Here is an 11720-nt window from a genome sequence, read left to right on the forward strand (position 1 = left end):
CTACCCCTAAATCCTTCTCTTCTGAGAGAATGTACTTTTTAGACCCTGAGAATCACTGGCAGTTGAGTAGAAAATACTCAACTAGATTAAGTTCTAGGGCAAGTACAGTTTTTCCTGAATTCCATCACTCTGCTATTCACCACTGTCAAACTAATCATTAAGGCTGCATTACTATTACTATCAGTCTTCTCATCGCTTCTATCACCCATCTCCGTCCACTCATGACTGTATGACTGTAACTTGTTGCTTGTATCATTATGATTTATATTAATATTATTGTTTCCTGATTGCTTATTTGTACCCTATGACAATCATTAAATTTTGTATCTCATGATTTTTGACAAATGTCTCTTTTCTTTTATGTACTCTGAGAGCATCTGCACCAATGACAAATTCCTTGGGTGTCCAATCACACTTGGCCAATAAAGAATTCTATTCTATTCTATTCTAACTTAAGGCAGCTTCCCTGATAACTTTTTTGTTTTGTTTTGTTTTTTGTAGCGGACAGGACAAATTCTAGAATTGCTATTCCTCAAAATGTATAAATACTCTAATTCAATGTAACACGAAAACACCTTTGGAATAGAGTACTTATTGCAGGAGTACTTAAGGAAATAAGTTGCCTATGAACTTACGTTCCAGTTCATCTTTTGAAACCATAATTGTCCTCATCCCATCATCATAAGGAATGTCTAATTAAAGAAAAAGAAAATTAATGAGTTGGAAGCTATATGTTTTGATTTATAGGTATATAAATTAAAGTTCAGTTGAATTGTCAAACTAAACCAACCATTGGATTGCTTCAGTTTGATTAATTTGATTAATTCAACTAAAGGGAATATTTGAACCGTCCTAGGACAAAAATAACCACTTGATCAACTTTTTTTTTGCTCCTTGGATGCATTGGTATAGGATAATCCTTCTTTCAACCACAACTCTTTTACTTGAGGTTATTGGTGGCCCGCATTGTATTAAAGACTTCCTTCAATTATTGTGAACCCTCACATGGTCTAAACCAGGAATGACGTACTTAGCAATCTCTTGGCCTCATTAGGGTCAATCATTGTCACAGGGCTGCTGGCCTTCGAAGGATTACTGATTCCTGCACAATTGACAGCCTTCACTCGGAACTGGTAAGTCTTTCCTTCTGTGAGACCCAAAACTGGGGACCTGCAAGTTTTCACCAGTTGGTCATTGTAAGGAACCCATTCATCTGAGCCCATTTCACAGCTGAAAGGCAAAAATAAAACTTTTGTACAATTGATTATGATCTCATAGATAGATAGATAGATAGATAGATAGATAGATAGATAGATAGATAGAGAGATGTTAGATAGATAGATAGATAGATAGATAGATGTTATATAGATAGATAGATAGATAGATAGATAGATGTTATATAGATAGATAGATAGATAGATAGATAGATAGATGTTAGATAGATAGATAGATAGATAGATAGATGTTATATAGATAGATAGATAGATGTTAGATAGATAGATAGATAGATGTTAGATAGATAGATAGATGTTATAGATAGATAGATAGATAGATAGATAGATAGATAGATAGATAGATGTTAGATAGATAGATAGATAGATGTTAGATAGATTGATAGATAGATAGATAGATAGATAGATAGATAGATGTTAGATAGATGTTAGATAGATAGATAGATAGATGTTAGATAGATAGATAGATAGATGTTAGATAGATAGATAGATAGATAGATGTTAGATAGATGTTAGATAGATAGATAGATGTTAGATAGATAGATAGATAGATAGATAGATAGATGTTAGATAGATAGATAGATAGATAGATGTTAGATAGATAGATAGATAGATAGATGTTAGATAGATAGATGTTAGATAGATAGATAGATAGATAGATGTTAGATAGATAGATAGATAGATAGATAGATAGATGTTAGATAGATAGATAGATAGATAGATAGATAGATGTTAGATAGATAGATGTTAGATAGATGTTAGATAGATAGATAGATAGATAGATAGATAGATAGATAGATAGATAGATAGATAGAGGGGGGGAGAAGATTGGACAACTATAGAGTGTAAACCTTTCAATGTAATAACCGATGATGGGGCTTCCACCATTATCACTGGGAGGTATCCATGAAAGTATGAGGTTGTTTTTGTTGACATCATGACATTGTACAAGGAGAGGAGATCCGGGAGCACCAGCTGTTGCAGCTGCAGCATCTGAGAAGGACAGGAAGCTACGGTGAGATTGTTGAATCAAGACAAAGGACCTCTCACTTTTATCTGCTATACCCTGAAATCATTGTTGGTGACAGGAAGCATTCACTATCATAAGTAAAGTACTCATGGTATTGGCTAGACCAGTGTTTCTCAACCTTGGCAACTTGAAGATATTTGGACTTCAACTCCCAGAATTCCCCAGCCAGCAAATGCTGGCTGGGGAATTCTGGGAGTTGAAGTCCAGATATCTTCAAGTTGGCAAGGTTGCGAAACACTGGGCTTGGCAACAGAGGCAAGGTTTATCCGAGTAACTTTGGGAAAGTCATTTTCACAACCTTGAGAAAGGCCATTTATTGTATACATGGCATCGTGAGTTTATGAAGGAAATTAGAGATATAACTCCTAATCTGTTTTTATTTTTCACTGGCTTTCTCTTGCCTTTCAACCAACCACCCTTCTCCAACTCGATGGGCTCTAGAGGTCTTGGTCTGCCACCCATCAATTTTTGCTAGGAGCAATCGTGATTGGGAGGACTATATTCTCCATACAGATAATCCTCAACTTAAAATGACAATTGGGGCTGTAAGTCAAGATCTATAACCCCCACATATAGTATAGGAACCACAGTCACCTACATCTAAATATCACCAGGCTGAGGGAAACTGCTCAAGTGTAGGGTTTCTCAAACTCTGCTCCACAGCGGGGCTCTCCAACCTTGGCAACTTTAAGACTTGTGGACATCAACTTCCAAAAGCTAGTTGAGGAATTCTGGGAGTTGAAGTCCACAAGTCTTAAAGTTGCCAAGGTTGGAGACTCCTGATCCACAGGACCTGGAGGTTCCATGAGAACCTGTGAGAGACTCAGGCAGTGAAGGGCTGCAAAAATTTTTACTAGCACACTGTGGCTTATTGTGTGGGTGCGGTTTGATGGTCATGTGACCAGGCAGGAGTGGCTTAAAGGTCATGTGACTGGGTGGGACTGACTTACCAACCAAGATAAGTTTTCAAATAAGTGCTTGGACTTTTTCAGTTGATTAAGTCGCATTATTCTAATAGCCACAAAAAGGACAAATGATAGACAGCATGATTTGTTGAAGAGCACAGTCACATTTTAAAGTTCTGTACTGAACCCACAAGGTTCAGTATGATAACAGATTAGGCAAGTAGCTTAATTTTCTTTAATTGCTGTAAAAGTTCCGTTCTAGATAATGATTAAAATGATTAAAGCGTTTATGGGTAGAAACATACTATTTAATTATTTCCTATTTTAAAAGTAATTAGGGATCATACTAAGATACTAGAGAAGGAAGGACAATAAAAAACCTATTAAGTATTCAATAAATAGTGCATAAACTTACTACCTCCACTGCGTCCACTTACTACCTCCACTGTGGGGGCAGCAGAACATTAATGCTGATGCCCCTTCTAAACTCATATACTTTCTATATCATATCTATACATATAGCTTGTAAGAGCAACATCCTAGCTCAACTGCAATCTATTAGTTGGAAAAGTTGGTTGAAACCTCATAGGCTTTTGAAATAGTATTTAACATTAAATTGTCAGATCAATAATGGTGAACATACCCCTTACAAACACATAAGCTTTCTGTTCATTGTAACCGTATTGCGTTGGGATGCGGATGCTGTAGAAGCCTTCATCTTCCTTGTAAGCACAGGATACTTGCAGGGTTGCCTCCCGGTCCGCACATTTTGTTTGCCGGCGGTCAGAATCTTTCAGCAACTCACCTACCATAGAGGACATAAGCATCACTTTGTTTTATCTGGTCAGTGCAGAGAACAGCAACAAAGATGATTAGGGGACTGGAGGCTAAAACATATGAATGACAGTTGAATAGTGATGGGCGAACCCAACAGTGTTTGGGTTCGGCAAGTTCGGCTGAATTTTACCCAAAATTCGGCCGAACCTGAACCGAACCCGAACTCGAACCCGAACGGGGAATCCCTCCCATGAAGAGATTCTGGGGCGAAGCTTTGATATCACCGGAAGGTTGCTAAGGACGCCAAGGTGATCACTTCCTGGTTTCCATGGAATCCAGGAAGTGATCACCTTGGTGTCCTTAGCAACCTGCCGGTGACGTCAAAGCGCCGAACGCTGAACACGACCCCGAACTTTAGAAAAACTTTGTGTTCGTGTTCGGCATACCGAACACCGCAAAATTCGGTAGGACCCGAATTATGCGGGTTCAGTTCGCCCATCACTACAGTTGAAGGAACTGGGTATGTCTACTTTAATGAAAAGAAGGACCAGGGGGGATATGACAGCAGTCTTCCAATATCTCAGCCATTGCCACAAAGAAGAGGGAGTCAAGCTATTCTCCAAAGCATCTTAGGGTAGGACAAGAATACAGATATATAGATACAAACTAAATTTAAATCGCTCCAAAATAGACTGCAGAAAATACGATTTCAGCAATAGAGTGGTCAACGCCTGGAATTCACTACCAGACTCTGTTGTTTCCTCCCCCATCCCAAAACTTCCAACCTTACATTATCTACCATAGACCTCTCCCCTTTTCTAAGAGGTCTATAAGGGGCGTGCATAAGTGCACCTTCGTGCCTACCATCCCTATCCTAATGTCTTTTTGTCTTTTCTATCTCTAGTTTATACTTATGTTAAACATACTACAATACTAAATTTGTATGACAAACAAACAAACAAACAAACAAACAAACAAACAAACAAACAATTAATTAATAAACTTGGGAGCCAGGACAAAAAAGAAGACGAAGAAGAAGCAATGGATGAAAACTAATCAAGGAGACAAGCAACTTAGAATTAAGAAGAAATTTCCTGACAGAAGAATTCATCAGTGGAACAGTTTTTAAGCAGATGTTGGAGAACCATTTGTCTGAAGTAGTGTAGGGTTTCCTGCCTAATCAGGGAGTTGGACTAGAAGATTTTCAAGGTCCCTTCAAACTTATATTTCTGCTTCCGAAGCCAGTTGATCAGGAGCAGCAGATTGAATTGCCGCTCGGCAGCTGTTTTTCCTTGCTTCTTGGCTACTTTGCAATGCAGAAGTTCCATTTCCTCTGAACTATGCATGTGAGCGCATCAAAGCTCCACTCGAAACAAAACTAGACTTACAATCCTGGGTCTTGAAAGCTTAGAACTACGACGCCTTAAACATGATCAAAGTATTGCCCACAAGATCATATGCTGCAACCTGTCAGCGACTACTTCAGCTTCAACCACAACAACACAAGAGCACACGACAGATTCAAGCTTAATATTAACCGCTCCAAACTTGACTGTAAAAAATATGACTTCAGTAATCGGGTTGTTGAAGCGTGGAATTCATTACCGGACTCTGTAGTATCATTCCCTAACCCCCAACATTTTACCCTTAGACTATCCACGGTTGACCTCTCCAGATTCCTAAGAGGTCAGTAAGGGGCATACATACCGTGTTTCCACGAAAGTAAGACAGTGTCTTACTTTCTTTTTACCCCCAAAAGCCCCACTACGTCTTACTTTCGTCGTATGTCTTACATTGGAGGCGAGGGGCGCGCGGGGAGCTGCCGGAAAGGAGGCGGACGAAGGAGGGCGCAGCTCCGGCCGCTCGCCTCGGAACCGGTCGGCCTCGCTGGCCGCTTGCAGCCGAGCCTCGGCAGGGGAAGAGGCGGTGGCGCCGTGGCAAGGCGAAGGCGAGGGGCGCGTGGGGAGCTTGGAAGTGACGTCATCGGGCTCCCCCCCCCCCCGGCAATACCCCCATTTCCCCGAAAGTAAGACATATGTCTTACTTTCGGGGTACGGCTTATATTAGCCGACCCCCCTGAAACCCCCGATACGTCTTACAATCGGGGGTGTCTTACTATCGGGGAAACAGGGTAAGTGCACCAGTGTGCCTTCCGTCCCCTGTCCTATAGTCTCTCCTATATCTCGTTTTTCTTCTCTACTATATCCAACATAACCTTCATTGTGTATTATTGTGTATTGGACAAAATAAATAAATTTAAAAAATTAAAAAGCGTGCAGCAAAGCATGCCCTTAGCAAACGGGTTGTAAAGCCGCTAGCAACCCACCACTAGTGAGGGCTCATTGTATTATGCAAACTACTGAAATGAGCTAATTCAGTAACCAAGTAAAGAGTGTTTTGTTTTGTAAAAGCACCATCATATGATTGGCATCCAAAGATGGAAAACAAAAGGCTGCTAAACTTGATGCAGCCTATCTGGAAGCTTTCTCATGCAGCATTGTGGCTAGGTACAGTGTGGTCGGGCAGTAGGAAAAGCAAGTAGGATGCTTGGCTGCATAGCTAGAGGTATAACAAGCAGGAAGAGGGAGATTGTGATCCCCTTATATAGAGTGCTGGTGAGACCCCATTTGGAATACTGTGTTCAGTTCTGGAGACCTCACCTACAAAAAGATATGGATAAAATTGAACGGGTCCAAAGACGGGCTACAAGAATGGTGGAAGGTCTTAAGCATAAAACGTATCAGGAAAGACTTAATGAACTCAATCTGTATAGTCTGGAGGACAGAAGGAAAAGGGGGGACATGATCGAAACATTTAAATATGTTAAAAGGTTAAATAAGGTTCAGGAGGGAAGTGTTTTTAATAGGAAAGTGAACACAAGAACAAGGGGACACAATATGAAGTTAGCTGGGGGAAAGATCAAAAGCAACGTGAGAAAATATTATTTCACTGAAAGAGTAGTAGATCCTTGGAACAAACTTCCAGCAGATGTGGTAGATAAATCCACAGTAACTGAATTTAAACATGCCTGGGATAAACATATATCCATCCTAAGATAAAATACAGAAAATAGTATAAGGGCAGACTAGATGGACCATGAGGTCTTTTTCTGCCGTCAGTCTTCTATGTTTCTATGTTTCTAGGTATACAAACCATCACGGAACCAGGAAATGTTTCGTTGGTATTCCTGAAGGTCCGCAGTGAAAGTGCAGAAAAGGGTAAACGGCTCCTTCTCTCTAGCAAAGATGGGCTTCAACGTGCTGGCAAAGTCAGCTTCTATGTCCCTGAGTCTTTCTAAGAAGGAAACAGATGTTGGGTTAGAAAGAAGGTTGAACATTGAGGATCAAAAAAGAACAATAGTCCTCTTCTGTTTGGGGCATTCCTGCCCCATTCCCCCCCCCCCCCAATGCACCCAGAGCAGTTTAAATCTTTTTTTTAATAAAATATTTTAATTGATATTTTACAATATAGAATAGAATAGAATTTTATTGGCCAAGTGTGATTGGACACACAAGGAATTTGTCTTGGTGCATATGCTCTCAGCGTACATAAAATAAAATATACATAGACTCACACAACATAAAACAAGTGTTTTGTGAATTGTGCCCACCACCCGACAAACATTCATACCCCACCACCAAATCGGGGGTGTTTCTTGTATAAACCATTTTAACCCAAGAGCAAAGTATCTGTTTACATATTATAAAGTGATTCCAACTTGTTTCTTGTAGCTTGGTCTCGGATTCTACTTGCCATATATCGTCTTACCTTGTCCCATCATCCCATCAGTTGTCGCAAGTCAGTTTCATTAACCCAATTCATCCTTTTATCCACAATCTCAAATTGAATGTGGTCCACCAAGTTTAAATCTGGTCTTCAGCTATGCCAATCTTAATGCAGAGATCACCCAGGGGTGAAATCCTACTGGTTCAGCCTGGTTTGGACATACCAGTAGTGGCCGCCGCCACTGGTTTGGAGAAGTGATAATGGCTACGGCGCAAGGCTCCCCCCCACCCGCCTGGACATTGCCATTTTCTTTTTTCAAAATCCTCTGCACATGTGCAAAGCCTTCTGAGCATGCACAGAGGGTGAAAATGTGTGTGTGACAGTTCCGTCGCAAAGCGCATGCTTCCAAACCAGTAGGGTTGGTAAGTAGATTTCACCATTGAGATCACCATTGAGAGAGAAAGACAGCAGGAGAAAAGAGGTCCATGTTACCACTTACCAAAATGTGTCTTTTCATGTATGTATGTATGTATGTATGTATGTATGTATGTATGTATGCTTTGATATACATATACTCTGTTTCAAATACAGTACAGTAGTACCTCTACTTAAGAACGCCTCTACTTAAGAACTTTTCAAGATAAGAACCGGGTGTTCAATATTTTTTTTTGCCTCTACTTGTTGTACATACTCTTGATCAGTTGGAGGATGATGAAGATATTGAGGACTCAGATTCAGATAGTGTTTATGAAGTAGTGCGGGGCCCGGGGTTACAGGTAATAGAACAGGTGGGAGGCCAGCCACAGTATGGGGCTATGAGTTCAGGATCTAGTGAGGGAGAATCAGATGCTCGTTGGGTTAATCCTAAATTCAGAAGGATTCAGAAACGTAGAGAGCAAAGGTCTGGAAGAAGATATTAAGGAGAGGAATGGGTTAAATATTGTAGTGAGGTAATTGGCACGTCAGGGGGTTAGTGGAGAAGAAGGGTGGAGTTTCAACGTTGCCGAATAGAAATATGGAGGGGTTTTTTCGCCACGCTAACGTAAGCCAAAGAATTTTGTATTGTATTTAGTCAGAGTGGCTGTTTTTTTATAGCTATGTAGTTAGGAAATAAATCTTGTCTAAGTTAAGCAGGAAAAAGAATGTGAGGAATGCGGCTAAAAGAGAGATAACGGACCGATTGATGTCGGAAATGTGTTGAAGTACAAGAGAGCAGAGAAATAAATGGAATTGCTTTATTCATGAAATGATGCATTTAATGAGAGTTATTTGTAATTACTAAACTTCTACCAGAAACCAGAACACTACTTAAGAACCATTTTCTACTTAAGAATCCGAGCCCGGAAAAATTTCCCAGGAAATTTGAGAGCGGCACAAAGGCCCAGCCAGTTTCCTGCCATTCTCCCTTTAATCCCGGCCATCTCCGGCTTTTCTGAGCTGCCAGGGGTCGCTCATGTCGCCTTCTTCCTTAAGCAGCGACTGTCCTCCTCCTCTTCTTCCTCCTCCTCCTCCCCTCCCAAATTCCAAGCTTTTATTTCTTTCCTAATGGGTTTGCATGCATTATTTGCTTTTACATTGATTCCTATGGGAAAAATGGCTTCTACTTAAGAACGTTTCTACTTAGGAACCTTCTTCACGGAACAAATTAAGTTCTTAAGTAGAGGTACCACTGTATTTCTATCATCGGTTCTAGGCCCCATGTGGATTGCTGACAGCATTTGCGTAATGATTGCTGCAAAAAAGGTTATAGAAAAGATGTAACGGGGGTGGGGGGTGGGGAGTCCTGATATGTCACATGGCCGCAGTGACGATGTGAGTTGACACCCCTGCTCCAGTTCCTCCATCTGGTGGATTTTGGCTCCACCTACTGATGCCCCTACAGGCTGTGTCTGTAGAACATCCTTAATCAGGTCAAGTAAATATCTAACAGCTGCAATCACATAGCTCAGTCGGACTGGTTATTTTTAATCCTGGTCGTTTTGAAATTAAATCACTATATAAGCCCAGCCTGCTTAGTTAGCTCATGTTTTCACATATTGTACAAATCCTTATTAAGGGGCTTAATTCCGGCACTGCATTGAAGTGTGTTGCAGGAACGTATTTTATTGCTGCCATTGTTGCAACCCAAGTCTTTGCTTTTCTTTCCCCACCGGTTCATTTTAAACAATCTTTAAAACGGATCCACCAAACAGTTGCACTATGTATGTGCACGGTTTGATAAATCCCAAGGAAAGGCAACCGTTATAAAGGATCATAAGCTTCTACTCACTTTTATAGATTTCGGAGTCAAATCCAGATTCCATCCCGTAATATTCTACAAGAGATTAGAATTGAGTTGGTGGAGGAGTGGAGAGAGGAAGAGAGGGAGAAATACAGGCATTGATAAAGGCGCATTTCACTATTTAATTTGCAAATAATAATATACAGTTGGTCAGAAAAGCCTATATTGAAATCAGGAGGGGCGACTTTCCCAATAGCTAAGAATGTCAAACTTGATGGAAACCCAGTTCTAACCTCCATCAAGCTTTTTTTGCTTGTTTTATTTGAGACAAAAGCCAGATCGAGAACTCCGAGCGTGAAGAAACGCCCTTGGCGCCCTCGCCCCTCCTGATTTCAATATAGGCTTTTCTGACCAACTATATATTATTATTTGCAAATTAAATAGTGAAATGCCCTTGGCATTAAACTGATGGAAAACTGCAAAGGAGGGCCGAATTGGCAATCTTAGCCAGATGATTTCCAGTAATTGGGCTACCCTCCCTCTGACCACATCTAGATAGGGGAGTGCTGGGCATCCTTTGCCAACAAGCCTGAAAGGGGGAGGGGAATTGGCAATGTTTGGATTAATGGATGAGTAATGGGAATTGCTCAGAAAACAATTGGGAAGACTCCTCGGGAGTTGAAACAAGCATTGCTTGTATTGCAACAGTGCATCCAAGGTAGAAATAGGTTTCATGCAGAGAACATCTGACTTTGCAAGAATGTTTTTGCACTTGTCAAAGTCAAGTCGAGACTTACTCCTGACAAGTACGGTGGCAAATGAGTTGGCTTCTCCATAAGAGTTCTTCACCTCCACGCTGTATTCGGCAGAATCCTCCAAAGAGCATCTGCAAATAAAAGCAAATGATACTGTGGGATGCTCCAGGTGTTTCATATTTGACCAAAAGCACCGTTTCCCCAGCCAGAGCGTGCTGGCTGGGGAATTCTGGGAGTTTATTATTTATTTATTTATTTATTTATTGGATTTGTATGCCGCCCCTCTCCGCAGACTCGGGGCAGCTAACAACAGCAATAAAACAGCATATAATAATAATCCAATACTAAAACAGTTAAAAACCCTTATTATAAAACCAAACATACGTACAGACATACCATGCATAAAATTGTAAAGGCCTAGGGGGAAAGAGTATCCCAATTGCCCCATGCCTGGCGGCAGAGGTGGGTTTTAAGCAGCAGTTGAAGTCCATTCATCCTAAACTTGCTACCGCTGGGAAACACTGACATATATGTTAAAAGCAACTGATGTGGTGACTTTCTATCTCTATCTTAACTTCATTACACAATTTGTGGATTTTGAAAATTGTATCTTTTCTTTTATGTACACTGACAAATATGGACCAAAGACAAATCCCTTGTGTGTCCAATCACACTTGCTCAATAATTGTGATTCTGATGTCTTAACCTTTGCTGATAGAATTCATTTTCAATTCATGGTGACTGGCTGTAAGTCGAAGACATATACTGGTCCAATATCTGATTTTTTAAAATATAAATGATGCTGCATATTTCAGTGCTTAGATGGCTTGGTCAATGGTATTTGAACATAGATCTTTTTCCCCACTTATATTTTATTATGTTTTACTAATGTTAATATACGGTATATTCCTAGTCCATGTATGATATGTCATACACTAGATCAGTGATGGTGAAACATTTCTGGTTCATGTGCTAAAAGGATGTGCCCACACCCATGCCCCCCCTGTGCACAACCCCCCCTGCACAAATGCACCCCCTTGCACTGCCCTCTGCACATGCTCAGAGGCCTTACAA

The 11720-nt window shown here is 40.6% G+C and overlaps 1 protein-coding gene across 1 annotated transcript in view; it reads right to left on the reverse strand.

The window, feature by feature from the left end:
* MYOM3 (myomesin 3) overlaps positions 1 to 9978 on the reverse strand; it is a 67923-nt gene extending 57945 nt beyond the window's left edge. The window contains exons 1-6 of the mRNA XM_070763698.1: positions 9940 to 9978; positions 7098 to 7238; positions 3811 to 3972; positions 2084 to 2225; positions 1031 to 1230; positions 636 to 692 (exon numbers count right to left, since the gene is read on the reverse strand). Coding sequence (XP_070619799.1) covers positions 636 to 692; positions 1031 to 1230; positions 2084 to 2225; positions 3811 to 3972; positions 7098 to 7238; positions 9940 to 9973 — 736 coding nt within the window. The 5' untranslated portion in view covers positions 9974 to 9978. The remainder of the gene's footprint in view (positions 1 to 635; positions 693 to 1030; positions 1231 to 2083; positions 2226 to 3810; positions 3973 to 7097; positions 7239 to 9939) is intronic.
* Positions 9979 to 11720: the final 1742 nt, after the last annotated feature.

Source organism: Erythrolamprus reginae, chromosome 11 (assembly GCF_031021105.1).
Source record: "Erythrolamprus reginae isolate rEryReg1 chromosome 11, rEryReg1.hap1, whole genome shotgun sequence".
NCBI lineage: Eukaryota > Metazoa > Chordata > Lepidosauria > Squamata > Dipsadidae > Erythrolamprus > Erythrolamprus reginae.